The sequence below is a fragment of the Chiloscyllium plagiosum genome, unplaced genomic scaffold, assembly GCF_037043375.1.
Source record: "Chiloscyllium plagiosum isolate Xiang-an unplaced genomic scaffold, Cpla_swu_hap1 HiC_scaffold_24, whole genome shotgun sequence".
Lineage (NCBI taxonomy): Eukaryota > Metazoa > Chordata > Chondrichthyes > Orectolobiformes > Hemiscylliidae > Chiloscyllium > Chiloscyllium plagiosum.
The window spans coordinates 9,607,721-9,623,695 of NW_028270162.1; the positions used below are offsets into that span (position 1 = coordinate 9,607,721).

The 15,975-nt window shown below is 37.9% G+C and overlaps 1 protein-coding gene across 11 annotated transcripts in view; it reads left to right on the plus strand.

The window, feature by feature from the left end:
- arvcfb (ARVCF delta catenin family member b) overlaps positions 1-14,407 on the plus strand; it is a 322,810-nt gene extending 308,403 nt beyond the window's left edge. For 10 of the 11 annotated variants that reach the window (XM_043715402.2, XM_043715407.2, XM_087999879.1 and 7 more), the window contains 5 exons: positions 655-754; positions 3,456-3,503; positions 4,477-4,568; positions 6,189-6,301; positions 12,419-14,407. In XM_043715402.2, the coding sequence (XP_043571337.2) occupies positions 655-754; positions 3,456-3,503; positions 4,477-4,568; positions 6,189-6,290 (342 nt within the window). In that variant the 3' untranslated portion in view covers positions 6,291-6,301; positions 12,419-14,407. The remainder of the gene's footprint in view (positions 1-654; positions 755-3,455; positions 3,504-4,476; positions 4,569-6,188; positions 6,302-12,418) is intronic. The other variant, XM_043715409.2, reaches the window with a different exon arrangement.
- The last annotated feature ends 1,568 nt before the right edge of the window (positions 14,408-15,975 follow it).

Genomic DNA, 15,975 nt, shown 5'->3' on the forward strand with positions numbered 1-15,975 from the left:
GAGAAATTAATCAGTGATTACGCAATCACCATTATATTACCCATGAGAGTATCGGTTATAATTGGAAGAATTGCATGATCACTCTTGAGCATCAGGAAAACTCAAAAAGTACAGGAGAATCTTTTAATTACAGATTTCCATAGAACTTCTGTTTGTTGTATGAAGTTGATGGTTTGTGCTCCACAAAATCCTGCAATGTCATATAAAAGTAATGTTATGACCATTTCAGAAGTCTGTGATGCTTAATAGATAAACTTATGTATGTCATTTAGCCATAAAGATGAGAAAAATCTTGAATTTTCAGATTGACTTCTGCCAAATTGGAAGTCCAGTTGTTGTAATTGGTTCTAGTACCTTGTATTTTAGTGAGGTTTAACCAGATGGTGATTCCTTTTGATGGTCACAAATCAATGTCCCCTGCTGGAAAGTGTTTGATTAAAGCAGAATTGAATGTGTCGACAGTGTCCTGCAGTCAATTCGGCTGTTATTCCACAATTCAGACTTGCACAGAAGATTGTGCTGGGTAAGGCATTCGAGTGTGCTTGGCATTTGTGAAATAGTCTCTTCAGGAAAATGTAGAGCAAAACATGTACAAAACTTGTCTATTTGTTGACTAAAACTTAATTTATTTAACTTTTTTTAAACAATATGTAGCCTAATGTGACTACACTTCCCAAGGGATCCAAGAGTGGTAGCAAAGCAATTGGCTATGATGACAGCACTCTCCCATTAATTGAAAGGAACCAGAAAGATGGTGAGTGTTGGATATGTTAAATTACATTCTCTTTTGGCTCCACTTTGTCTGCTGATACTGTAACCAGCCTGCAGCATAAATTGTCTCTGATTTCGGAAATCATAACACATTTGATGATGGACATTATTTACAGCGTTGGCCATTTTTATATAATATTTCCAGAATTTATTTTATTACAAATAGCATTACCTTTTTATGCTATATGGCAGTTATCTCTTTGCTGTTGCTCTGAAACAGTTTGATTTTTCATCTTCCTCCCCTTCCTGTTAAAGTACTTGAGCTTTGGCTCTTCTGTCCTCGAGGTTCAGAATATTTGGGATATCACAGTGTGTGTTTCAACTGTGTTACAAAGATGTGTGCCATGCTAAGAATTACATCTATGAGCACATCATAACATGGTATCCTTCCTATCGGAAAGATATTGTGAAACTTGAAAGTTTTCAGAAAACATTTACAAGGTGTTGCCAAGGTTGGAGGATTTGAGCTCTCGGGAGAGGTTGAACAGGCTGGGGTTGTTTTCCCTGGAGCGTCGGAAGCTGAGGGGTGACCTTATAGAGGTTTATAAAATCATGAGGGGTATGGATAGGGTAAATAGGCAAAGTTTTTTCCCTGGGGTGGGGAAGTCCACAACTAGAGGGCATAGGCTTAGGGTGAGGGGGAAAGATATATGAGATCTAAGGGGCAACTTTTTCACGCAGAGGGTAGTACATGTATGGAATGAGCTGCCAGAGGATGTTGTGGAGGCTGGTACAATTGCAATATTTAAAAGGCATCTGAATGGGTATATGAATAGAAAGGGTTTGGAGGGATATGGGCCAGGTGCTGGCAGGTGGGACTAGATTGGGTTGGCATATCTGGTAGGCATGAACAAGTTGGACCGAAGGGTCTGTTTCCATGCTGTACATCTCTATGACTTGATAATCCCTACAGAGCGGAAGCAGCCCTTTCAGTCCTTGAGTCCACACTGACCTTCTGCCACCCAGACCTGTCCCCCACCTTATCCTTGCAACCCTGCATCTCCCATGGTCAGTCCATCTAACCTGCATGTCTTTGGACTGTATGAGGAAACTGCCACACCCAGAGAAAATCTGTGCAGACAATGTGCATACTCCACACAGACAGTTGACAGAGGATGGAATTGAACCCTTGCTGTGAAGCAGCAGTGCCCCATGTCACCTGCCAGTCTTCAGATCAGGTCTTATGTACATTTGAGAAAGGAAGTACACATGCTACAGACAGAAGTGAGGAAGCAGTACTGCTGCTTGTGTTGTACACCCCATACCCATTCAGGTCAAATGGAGACCGCCTCATTCAGTTTGTTTTCCTAAACTGATTTAATTTGAATTACAATACATGCACAGTCAGACCAAACAATATTAAGTTGAGATATTGTGCTTCAAAACAAAATTTGAGCTGTCTCCATCACCTCTACTGAGGGAGCTTCCAGGCATCTGATTCTTAAGTTTAGGTGAACGCTGCTTCATAATCCATAACTGGGCACTGACCAAAAGTGACCTGGATTACACTTCTGCCAGTTGTTGTTCCCTTTGGAATTTCTTGATTTGTCTAGCAAGGAGATTTGCAGCTGTGAGCCTGCGCCTAGTGACCTGTCATTCTGAGAAACTGAATTTTTATCTTAACTTTATCTGTATGTTGATTATTATTATTATTATTAAGCATCACTTTTCAGTTGCATATTGTCAGGTTTAATCTGTTACTTCAGGAGTAAAAGCAATATGTGAAATTAGCCTCCTTTGTAAAATAAATGTCGTCATCACAGTGGTAACTTGGATTTTTCATACAATGATCAGGAATGCAGTGGCCAACAGAGGGCTCTGATGAAGGAGCAAGGAATGGGACTAATTAGATAGCTCTTTGAAAGAGCAGACATTGACACAATGGGTCAAATCAGCCCCTTTGTACTGTAATGATTTCAGATGGCTTCAATTTTCGAGTAAGTTGGTCCATTTTATTGCTCATGCAGTGAACGTTCATTTTGTGTGCTCACCGCAATTTCATTTGGGTCATCTTGACTGCAATTTTGACATGCTTCTAAAATCACCAGCTGAACCAAATGAAACTGGAAAACGTTCAAGATAATGTAATGGTAGAAATAATTTCAGTGCAGAGTTCCTGCTCCATTCAATAACATTTTGGTGACCCATGAGAGGCATTGCAGCCAAAACAATGTACTGATCAAAAGCTATTTTCAGATAGCTTTGATAGTTTAGAATTTACCTAAGAAGTGGATCTTGCATCTAGGCAACATTCTCACTCTAGTGGGCAAATAGAGGTTTTAGCTATGAGACACAGGGAGCATTCTGGAAGAAGACCAACTGTTTACATTTCTGTATCGGTCATTAATTGCAAAGAGATTATCAAACTGCTTTACAGGGTGATGAACAAAAAAAGCAAGTAGACAGAGGGACCAGTGAGGGAGAAAACAGTGGGTGTGTTTGTTTTTAATGGAAAGAGATATTTCAAAAACTTTGCTTTCACTTGTTGCATATGCAGTTGTCTGACCGTTGGCAAATATTTGTGAGGGAGTAACAGTACTTGAACTGTTGGATTCTGTGGATTTCAAAAACTGCCCTGCAATCCTCAAAGGGTTTGATGTTAAATCCTGGAAGCTTACAATAGCTTGCAGTAAACAAGTTCAGCTTGTGCACACTGGCAACTTCATGATAAATTTTATTTTTAGGTAATAAATGGTCTGGCGAAATGATTCCCATGGAACAGTTTGGCCCAGGTAAATACTGCTTTGAATTCCTTTTGCTTGTGCTCATGAATTCTGCTTGCTATTATAGCCATTCTTCAGTGCTTTGAGAGGAGCAAATTATCGTGCAGTATTTTGTTCCATTTAAAACTCATCGTTTATTAAACTTGAGAAATTAATAGCTCGGCTTGTTTTCAAAAGGATAATATGGTAACTATTTCGGTTCAGTTTTGGACTTTGTTTGGATGCAGTCCTCTAATGAGGACTTTTTTGGGGATTTGATTTTTATTCCCCAGTTGTGTTGTAGTACAGGTACTAGAAATACCTACAAAATAATGTTTTAAACAATTCATCTGCAGCCCCTAGTTGTGGAAATCTGGTATTACACTAAGGCAAGAAAAAGGAAAAATTACTGACTGCTGGAAATCTGAAGCAAAAAAGAACAGAAAATGCTGGAAATATTCAGAATGTCAGGCAGTATTTGTCAAGAGAAACATGATTAACGTAGATTAATAACATTTCAAGTCCTCAAGCAGCATATGCTGTATTTAAACAGCAAAGTCAAGAATAACCAATATCCAGCTTTGGTTGCAAAATAATGATTTAGTGCCATTTCAAAATGATTTTGATGTGTGTTTTGCAAAAGTGTTGAAATCTTCAGTTTTTACTGATATCTACATGACATTTTTATTTTACTTTCCTTGGATGTTTTAAATGAGGACTTTGGATCCACTGTACTAGATTTAGATTAACATGTCCAGAAATACTACTACTGTCTCCCCTCCCTCCAACTCCAAGACTTGGTTTGAATGGCTACACCTTATTTACATTTGCGTTAGGTTTGGTTGGTGCATGTTGGCTTTGACTACTTGTGAATTATTTTTCTGTTTGTCTCATCCTTTCAGAGATTTAAATGTCCTTTTGTGATATTACTCTTCAAAATCATTCATGGAAATGAATTTTGAGATGTATGCCCTTGTCTTGAATTATGTATTTGTCATCACAGATACTTACTCTACCTTGGATCAGAGGGAGAAAGAGCGCAAGTGTAAGACTATGGATGTTTCTGCAGATGCTTTTGAACAGCAACCTTTGCGGGTAGGCTATGTTGTGGTCATTTATAGCTCTCTCTCAAGAATCCGAAAACTACCATTTAGATCAGGCAACTCTCATTTGATACCTGAATCCAGTTCTGGACAGAACTATTGAGACAAATAATCTTAGGTTGCTAGTGTCTTGGCACACTCATTTTATGATTGGTTTTTGTGTGTGATAGACCTGTTCCTAATTTGCATGTCAGTTGCTGCTGTAGGTAGCTATTTTGAAGTGATTAATGACTTTCAAGCTTATTACCCTAACTGATAATCTTTAATTAATCTGCTTTCTTACCTTCTTACGCAATTCTTGTCCTGGAATTGCTCTTGTCATGTTTGATTTGTCAGCTCTGCGCACGAATGTTAATGCTACTCTGAATTGAAAGGGTGCTTCATTGTGTTTGTGAATGTTGCATGAACTGTTCTGAATTTTTCCAGAAACATAAGGCCACAAAAATGTGTTTTTAAAAAAAAGATTTTTTTCAAAATTGAATGTTATGAAATTTCCCTTGAGATATCTCTATGATCCAATGATTCTAAATGAGGTGCATAACGCTGGTTGATAAATATTCATTTTGCTGCCCTGGTCATGTCGTAGTGCATTGACATCTCAGGTGGAGAAGGTAGAATGATAGATTCCGCTTCAAGAGGCTGTAGGAAGTGAATAAACTGTGCTGATCGAGCTAAATAATAAGTGTAAGGAGATGAAAAGAGAAGGGTAATTTGCAAGTTTGTGATGAAAACAATGGGTACATAATACTTTCCAGTAATGTTGAGGAAAACAATTTTTGTTAGTGGTGAATAGTCCTATGCAATAATACTTAATGTGCAATTTTTCTAATTGTGGATTGTGTTTTTGGACATGACCTTCATTGATCCTTTTATCCAATGATTTGAATTATATTTCCATTATCAAATTATGCATGTAGCCAACTTAATTTCAACATGATGTAACCTTGTGAAACCACTTTTTAAAAAATCTCCCTGGACTTAAAATTAGTGTTTCAAGTAGATTATTATTTTGAACTCTAATATCTTGATCACTTCTTGGCTTTACAAAGAATAAGTGGAATAAATAAGTGAAAATGAAGGAGGGAGACAAAATCAGAATACCTTTTCAACAATATGCTGAGCTTTATTTAATTCAGTGCCAAGATGTTTTGTGAAGTAGAATAGATGTTTCCATTATTTTCTATTGAATAATTTTGTTTTCAAACTAAATCTTGAAAGATTTATGGCTTCATATGATTCTTGCTGTAATACAATGAATCAATATGAGTGAAGTTGCATTTCCTGTTCAACCAATTTCCTCATCAAACTGTAGAAACTTACAAGGTTTGCAAAATTACTCTAAATTCAATCACATGCTAGTCAGATTTTCAGTAGCCCTTGCTTTACATGTCCAGCAAAGCAAATGAACTTGGTTCAAAATATGTTTTCAGTGCACCCAAATTTAAATGCACACATTCCATATTGAGTTATTTTTAAAACTAAAGCTATTTTTGTGGTCTTGATCTTGAACTGTCAAGTGTAGTTAATTGCTTTAACGTTAAACTAACTTGCCTTTATCTATACCTGTTTTATGCCAGCCGTCTTGCTATTAACCCTTTCCCTGTTGCTACAGAATGATTCAAATAAGAAAAACATTAACAGGATTAGTAGGGCCTCAGTGAATCTTGTGGATGCTAATGACACAAAACCTCAACCTGTTGACTCCTGGGTCTAAGCGCCTGCATGGTAGGTGTCTTTGAGTTCCAATCGCCTAATTAATCTACTGTACAACGGCCTCCAATCAGAAGTAAAATTGTTAACTGTGTAACCTTTGGTTTTGAAGTCTCATTGATTAGTACTTGCACAGCAGTTGCTTCCTGGAATTGAAAGGATGTACATACAAACTGTTAAATCTTTAAGCAGCCTGGTCATTTTATATAAGTTTTAAAATACTACATTTCTCATAAAATCATGATGGACTTTAGATACTTTGATTCTTTTGTAAGCTAGTTACATTTTTCCTCTTGAGTTAACCCAATATTTATTATCAATGTATATCTGGAGTCTGAATCTGCTGTGTGCTGTTTGTGTATGAAAACATCAACTTAAGCTGTCACCCTATGCTGTAGTGGTCTGTCCCTACTCCTGGACCAAGTGGCCCAGTTCAAGTCCCACCAGCTCCAGAGGTGTGTAATAACATCTCTGAACAGAATAATTGGAAAGATAAGTTAAATAGAAAAAAACTAAACTGTCACCCTGCCTAACATGTGCCTAAAGGTTTGGAGCTGAAAATGTGTTGCTGGAAAAGCGCAGCAGGTCAGGCAGCATCCAGGGAACAGGAGAATCGACGTTTCGGGCATAAGCCCTTCTTCAGGAATCGGGCTTATGCCCGAAACGTCGATTCTCCTGTTCCCTGGATGCTGCCTGACCTGCGCTTTTCCAGCAACACATTTTCAACTCTGATCTCCAGCATCTACAGACCTCACTTTCTCCCTAAAGGTTTGGAGCAAGCTACGATCCTATGGCATGAATGATGAGCAGTGAAGCTGCTCCTTCACCAGATGTAGCCAAAGAAAATAGACTGAACATTTATGTGAGTGCTGTTTGTGGGACATTACTGTCAGAGAATGGTTGCTGCATCAAGTTAGGTTGACATGGTCAGTCACTGTAGGGTTTCAGATCAATATGCTGTCATTGAAAGGCAGAACAGACTAGAGAGCCTGCATGATCTATTCGTTTTCCCTAAGAAATTGAACACTCTTTTTGTTACCATTAAAAATTGCACTTTGTATCTATTTTGATGTAAAATCACTGACCAAGGCTAACATTTCTTCACATTTCAAATTGCAACTTCAATCTGCCAACATTCATTTAGGCTGAAATATCTTATGAATAGCATAACTGCTAGAATTGTTGATGTTTCAATTAGTTTTGTGTTTTCAATAAACGAACTGAAAACTTCTTCACATGCAGAGTATGAGAAATATGTGTTGACAAGTGAACAAATTACGACCTCATGATTCTTTGTGCAAAATCGCTACGTCATGTTTACGGCTTTATGGAGGTACACTTTCCTGTACAATTTATTCACACCATTATCACTGCACCAATAAGTCTTTTGGCTGATTAAACAAATATGTACATATGGGATAGCTGGTTTGTAATGCAGTGATATTAACAGTGTGGGGTTCAATTCCCGCACCAGTTTAGGTTGCCATGAAGGATTCTCCTTCTCAATCTCTCCCGTTGTCTGAAGCAATGTGATCCTTGGTTTAAACTACCACCAATTGTCTTTAATGAGCAAACAGCTGTATGTTCTAATAGGACTACAGTGACTTTACTTTTACTTTAATATGTATTCCTGACCATACTAGTGCACCAGCATGTTGTTCTGCAGCTATCTTTTCCATTGTTGCTGGGGCTCACGGACTGTCAGCAGTCTCCTTTAAATAACCACTGAAAATGGCCAAACCCCGTTTTCATGCTGCTGCTTGCTTCCGCCGATGCTTAAGATTTTGTCTGATGTGTTGTATGGAGTTAACAGCACATGTATTATTTGCCTGTCATTAGCCCTCTGTAAATAAACAGTAAATAATGTGTGCACTTTGTAACTGCTGGCTCAAATGGCTGATAACCTCCTTAATTGCACTTATTCATTAAGCAAGGTCTGATCATGAGAAATACAGACTATGCCCAAATTGTGCCCATTTTGCTGATTTTAATTGAATAAACTGTTGATACATTAGGCTCAATGAGGCAACTTAACATCAGTCTCAGTTATTGCTTCTAACATGTGGCCATCAAATGAAGGATGGGATTAGGAAGGGCAGTGAAGATTTTGGTATCTAAATTTGTCCCAAAAAGAAATGACGATGGACTGCAAGCATCTGTGTATGGTTGTGTATTTGTATTGCTCTGTTCTGTTGTTCGTCTGTCCCTGTTTCCATTGTACCAAATTCACAACGATGGCTTCAGGCTTCATGCTTCCTGCACCTTTAATTGTGTTAGTGGCCAAGCACACAGCTGGGTCACATTCCTCTGACATGAGAGTTTGCAAATGTGAAGCATAATCTCTAATTCATTGGAATTACTAATTATCCTACTTAGTTTACAAATTGAAATTTGTTTTTACTTGTTAAAATTGTTAAATTGCACTACCTTCTGCAATTGTTTCCAATGTTAAAAATAGCTTGAAAATTAGAATGTTTTACTGAGGAATAGTGATTAATTGACAGCTCTGATTTAAGTGATTTATCTTTGGGTTGTGGCTGTCACATAGGCAAATATGTCAGCCAATCTCTTCATGAAATCCCTCATGATCCATGACCAGTTAAACTGTTTTATGTCCACCACCATAAGGAGACAAAACATTGGCTCATTCAAAAAATTACACTTCTGACAGTGCAGTACTCCTTTAAACTGCATTGCAATGAAATTGCATGATTATATGCTGAAATTCAGCAGTAGGGCTTGAATCCATGTCCTACTGATCCTGCAGCGAGCGTGCTCCCACTCACGTAGCAATTGAATGCAAAATTGTCAGTGCCTTCTAAACAAAAGATAAATACTTCGATCTTTCACCTAACCTGGTGTATGATATCATTTTCTCAGAATGCATTATTCCTAGCCTCAACTTTTTAAAAAAAAAAAAATGGTGTTGCTGGAAAAACTCATCAAGTCTGGCAGCATCTATGAAGCCAAAGCAGAGTTAATGTTTCGGATCAAGTGAACCTCCTCCATAACTGATTTTAGCCAGGAAAGGGTTGGTATATGTGCTGAAGTTGGGCAGAGGGAAGAGGAGGAATAAACAAGAGGTGGATGTGAGCCCAGAAAGAGAGAGCAATTGGGCTGACAAAGGAATGGGTAAAGGGCAGCCTGGGAGAATCAACAGCTGATGATTGGGACCATTAGTAACTGACAATGGGTTGGTTGTGGTAGCAGCCACTTTGATGACACAGCCTGGTGCGTGGGCTATGGGATAAGGACATGGGTGAAGGTGTTCAGGCCCTAAAATTATTGATCTCAATAATGACAGACCTTCATGGCTGTTACTACAACCAAACCATTAATTATTAGCAACTGTTGATTCCTCTCAGGCTGATCTTTACCCATTCCTTTCTTTTTCTCTCTCTGGGCTCCATTTACTCCTGTGGTTTACTCCCCCACCCTATCTTCAGCATATATGCCTACACCTTCTTAGCTACATTCATTTCTGAAGAAGGGTCACCAGACCCAAAACGTTAACTCAAAATTTATAGTCTCCTGCATCCTGTCAAGTTGTTCACATATGTCCCATTGAACCTTTATTTTGTAAAGTACATTGTTAATTTAAAATTGCACGCATCTTCTTAATTTCCTAGCTAGTTTCATGTGTTACTTTAATATTGTTATGTAATTGCATTGCCTACTGAAATGATTCTTATCGTGCAGCTATTTTGACACTTGCTGTATTTCTGGATTGTTAATGTCACCATGATTATCCAAATAAATTGAATCGGAAATGCAGCAATATATAAGTAGGGGTCAATATTTAAGAGACTAAAATGCTTTGATTTTTAACACCAACTGAAGGAAGTCATTTCAATGAGATCATCCCTTCAACATGGGAATGGTTGAATGAATTGATAAGCTAGGGTAAGGACTGCTTCCAGCATGTTTGTAAAACAAAATAGTCTGCCCTTTCTCCATATCTTAAATGGAAAAAGATGAGAGTGAAAACTGCAGCAGGTAAATGTGATTTTTTTTATGACTGTGCACAAAAAGGGTGAATGAAATGAATTAGCCACAGGAACAAGTCTAAGTAAAAACTGAGCTGAAAATGTGTTGCTGGAAAAGCGCAGCAGGTCAGGCAGCAGCCAAGGAGCAGGAGAATCGACGTTTCGGGCATGAGCCCTTCTTCAGGAATGGGATTCCTGAAGAAGGGCTCATGCCCGAAACGTCGATTCTCCTGAAGAAGGCTCATGCCCAAAACATCGATTCTCCTGCTCCTTGGATGCTGCCTGACCTGCTGTGCTTTTCCAGCAACACATTTTCAGCTCTGATCTCCAGCATCTGCAGTCCTCACTTTCTCCTAAATAAAAACTGAGTATAGTTACAGTCTCTTATTCAAATTTACGTGCAATTTTTATAAAAACTGACTACAAGGGCAGTATGATTTCACGATGTTCTTGAAATCCAGTTGCCTGACAGTGTGAACATGCCTCTGGCCCAAAGAGGTTGTGAAACCAATTAGTAAACATTTCCCTGGTTACCCAGCCTGTCTTATTGGCATAATATTGAGGGGTCACAATGGTGTTTGGGTAAATTATCTTAAGGGAAAGAGCATGAAGGTTCTACTTGAAGAGGAACTGCTAGCTGAAACAGGCCAAAACCAACTGATATGGTTCGGGTTACAGATTCTCCAGGCAAGTTGACGTAAGGATGCGTTCAGGGGAAAAAAATCTATGGTTTTTAGGTCGCTTCTCTCTGGAGAGAAGGAGGAAGAGAGGAGACCTGATCGAGGTATGCAAGATAATGTGAGGAATAGATAGAGTCAATAGCCAGAGACCTTTCCCCAGGTCAGGATTGACTGGTACAAGGGGTCATAGTTTTAAGATATTGAGAGACGTCAGAGGTAGGTTTTTTATTCAGAGAGTTGTGAATGCATGGAATGCATTGCCATCTGTGGTGGTGGAAGCAGAGTCATTAAGGACATTTAAGTGACTGCTGGACACGTACATGGATAGCAGTGAGTTGAGGGGTGCATAGGTTAAGTTGTTATATTTTCCATTAGGATTGAGCCTCGGCACAACATCGTGGGCCAAAGGGCCTGTTCCGTGCTGTATGTTCTGTGTTCTTCAGAGCATACCCAAAGGCCTTCAATATAAGGTAGTCATCAAGAAATCCAATATGGAATTTTGGAGAAATGTCTTTATCTGAGAATGTGGAACATTCTACCACAGGGACTAGTTGAAGTGAATAATATAGATGCATTTAGCGAGAAAAGTATCTGAGCAAAAAGGGTATAGAGGGTTACAACAAAAGCATTAGAGAAGAGCAGATGGAAGAAGGTTTGAGTGAGGCATGGACTGGTTGGGTTGAATGGTCTGTCTGTGCCATATATATATATACAATATATCTGTGGTTTGATTATGAATTATCAATTTTAAGAAGCTACCAGCAGTTAAGAATAATTCAAACTGGTGTACAATCAACTAGTTTAATAGTTCCCTCCCTTATAGAACCGGCTCATAGTCTGATAGATTATCACATTAAGAGAGCCACATATAGCTAAACTCAAATCTCAGGCTGACTGCATTTTGTCACTGACAGGATAAACCTCCTTCCTCTCATACTAGGAAGAATAATTGTTATAAGACTTGACTAATCTCTCTTCTGATCAGCCAACACTTTGGTGTTGTACAGTCATCATACTATTCTCCCAAATTCATGTAGCAAATGCAGTGGGTATACACAGGAAAAGGTGCATTTAAAAATACTTCATTGCACTGAACCCAAAACTTAACAATTTTGTCATTAAATTTGTGTATGTAGTAGAATGTAAGCAAGTTGGAATGATTTGATGTTTACAGGATCATTCAGCTTCGAGTTTCAGCAGTATTGGGCTTCATACATCTTGGAAATCTAAAGGTATTTTTAATGCAGTTTTTAATGTAATTACCTCCATAAGATTGGAAAATCCTCCCAACAAAACAAGGCAAATCCTTCTGGAAAAAACATTTTTCATGAAGCTATGACTCCACACAATAGGTGGTGATGTCAATCCAGGAAAGAATGATCAGTGACAACTTTAGCAAATGTAATTTTTTTTTTAGAAAAAACAATAGTTACCACAACCTATAACTTGCTATCCTTTTATTCCAGGCATGAAATGCAGAAGTTACTGAACATGACAGAGGATCTCATTATCACTACTGCCATTAGATTCGGAGGACCTCATTTGTGGAAGCTGTCAACTAAATTTAACATGGAGAAAGAAGTCCCATCAGTCAAACCATTACATAACCACAACTTTCAGGGAGATGGGTGGGGAAGTGAGGGGATTAAAAAGTCACAAGTTAATCTCTCCAAATGTAGCAGCCCTTCAGCCTAATATTTAGTTTTTGTCGGGTTGATTAGATTTCTTTTGAAATCTTTGCAATGACTGGTATGAAGGTTGATAAGAGAATGTTGTATGTTGAAGGGAAAGGAAGCCAAGAAGGTCTTTTTTTTTTAAAAAATTACTTTAAGAACTGGTTCCAAAGTATTTCAGTTTTTCACCATAATGAAAAGCATGGACCACAACTTTGCTAGCACTTCCCTTTCTGAGCTGTGAAAACCAAGTCTAAATCTGATTTCATTTTATTATGGATTTTGTGTTTTGAGTGAATAGATGAGATAAATACAAAGATGCTGCTGGATTAAAGGATATGGACAAAGAAGGTTGAAACAGGGCTTGATAGAAGAAGACTTTGAAGTTGATCAGTGAAATAAGCTCAACTTGCTGGGTTTATTGAATTGGTGTAATTATGTAGTTTTAACTGAGGTGTTACACGTTCCATGAAGAAAATACAAAATATTTCAGTAGATTTTGGCAGAATAGTTCCAAGTTATTTAAATGCAGATGAAAATTTTACTGATCAGATGATACTTAACTCCTTTTTGCCATTTTGTATATTTAACCTGTTCCATTTTGGATTTTATTGATTGTGGAATGCTGACTTAACATTATTGGGATGCTTTGCAGCTTATGGCACACTTCAGTTTTTGTACATTCAAAGCCAGCATGAAAAAGGTGACATTGGTCTTTATAAGGAAGAAGCAAAAACAGGCGTGTCCTCTCCTTCCACTTCCACTCTGCCTGCCCCACCCACCAAAACCGCCCCAAGTCAAATAATTCAAGGTGCTGATCCAGTGCGACAAGTTTGTCTTTGTATTTTGAACTGTTGTACGTCTTTTTACACGAAAAAAAAATTTTGTTGTGTGAAGTTCCAGTTGACTTTTACTTATTGCAATTGAGTTACAGACTGAATTTTCAACCTGATGCCTGGAATACGCATTTTAAAACACTGATGTTTTTCTTCAAGTGCTTCCAAGTTAGTGGAAGAGTTGAATTTATTTTGCTTAAATAATATCTGGCATGTACAGTATATATCCATCATGTCTAACAATCTTGGTTAGTTCAACTTTTACAATGTCTTTTTGTAGCAGAGCTGTATCTTATTACTTTTCCTTTGGTTTGGGTTGGGGGTGGGTTGGATTGATTCTGAAGCAATGCTTTTCTTCAAATACTAAAGTACCTGAAAGATGAACTAGAATACTTCAGTTGCCAAAACAGTGTCATTGGATGGTATGAACACAAAATTTGCTGTTAATTCTTGTTTGTTGCCAAAGGGTTGGAAAATAGAGATACCCAAGTACAGCAGCTGTTCGTGACCTTTAATTATTTTTCTTCGGTGTAGTATGTGCTGCAGATGACTGCTTTGAAGAAACAACAAGCAAGATCTACCATTCTGGTTGTAGATATTACTGTTCAGATATCTCAAATCTTCTGATTATTAGTGGCAATTGTGTTTGTACTATCATGTGCCTTAAACTTTTCATGGTAGGAAAAGATAATGTGTTTTTATATATAATATATATATTACTCTTAGCCTAACTGTAGTTTATACCGGTGGGTTTTGCATTGCATTGCATTACACTGTATTATAAATTACACTTAACAATGACTTATGCTTTCTTAGAACTATGCTACAGTGACCGAATGTATTATGTTCAATTTCACTAATATCCTGCAGCAGGTAGAAAGCTTGTTAAACCAGGTTTGTAGAATTATCAACTTGGTGTGTTTTCAATAAACAATGCCTGAATATGCTTTTGTCTGTTTCTTCAAACTATTCCTCAGATGTGTGCTGCCCATTTGTACAAATAACTATCCATTGAGACAGCTGAACTCTTTGACAGCAATTACTCTGTTTTGCTGTAAAGCCAGACTTTGAACCTGATGGTGTGTATGTGATGGGGAGGGTCCTGTTATCTAATGCCTACTGACTTCTGTTATACTGAGAAAGTTTGGCCAATATTTCTAATTTATTAGCTCTGTGTCTCTTGAACTGTGGAGAACATTTGTTGACCCTTCCTGATTATTTCAGTTCAGTAGCAAGAGTCTCTATTGCATTCAGTTCCTTGAATAGACCTAGCATCTGTGATTTTATTCTTTTGTACTCTGTTATTGTGCATCTACAGAGACTTTCTATTTAAATAGTTTGTTGACTCTATTCTATGGAACCTGATCTTTAGCTAAAAGTCTGAGTACATATTCCCCAGAAAGTCTTAAAAGGTTACATTTCCAGGCTGCAAAACGTTTATAACAAATTTTAAATGAATGCACAAAGGATCTCCCCTCATAATATTAATCAACTAATGGACTTCACATAGGAACAAGAGTTTACTTGAAATGAGATTAGATTATTGGGGAAAAAAAATCCACTCTAAATTACCTTGAAGTTGTATACAATTTTCCCAGTTGTCCAACCTCTAACCCCGAGCAAGACTGCTGTAATGTCAAAACAAAATCAACGGGGGGGGGTGGCACAAGACTGATTGATTAACCTCTTTTCCAGGTTCTAATCTCACCATTGGACCTTAGAAAAAGAACTGACGTTGAAGTGTGCAGTGAATACAAACTATCTTTTCTTGACGAATACTAACTAGACATTTTAATGGTATATATTCAACATTTTCCAGTAAAATGGCACAGAAGAGAAGAGGTTAAAGGTTTTGGAAACAATTGATTCATTCAAATTCAACCATTTTGATTGAGTAGAAAGCTTACCTCGCAATTGAATTGTGCCATCTTTCATCTCCCTGCCTTACTTTGCTTGTCTACACATTGTCATGTTGAAGGTGTCTCTTTTGGGATTGTGTTTACTTGAGTACTTCAGTAGTCTGATTTTATTACATGACAAGTCATTCCAGGTAAGAACATGGCTTGGTATGTTATATTTTGATTTGTTTCGGCTTTAACAAAGTGGTCTCTTGCTGAATCGTAAGCGTGTGATGCTGCACATTTAGCTTTAATAGTAAAGCTTAACAACACCATGTATGCTATGGTTATTACCAAGCTGAAATAGGGTGCATGAAAACCATAACCCTGATCAGATTTCTTGCAGAGGTCTCAAACATGGGGTCTTGCAAAGTGCCCATTTCTACCTCAAATTACCCTAGAAGGGTTAGGATATGAAAAGTTTGAACAACAAGCAAAGCTTCAAATAAATATACATAAGCAACACAAATGATTGTATACAGTCATACAGACCCCCTCAGTCCAACCAGTCCATGCCAAACATAATCCCAAACTAAACTAGTCCCACCCCCCTGCTCCTCGCCCATATCCCTCCAAACCTTTCCTATTCATGTGCTTATCCAAATGTCTTGTAAAC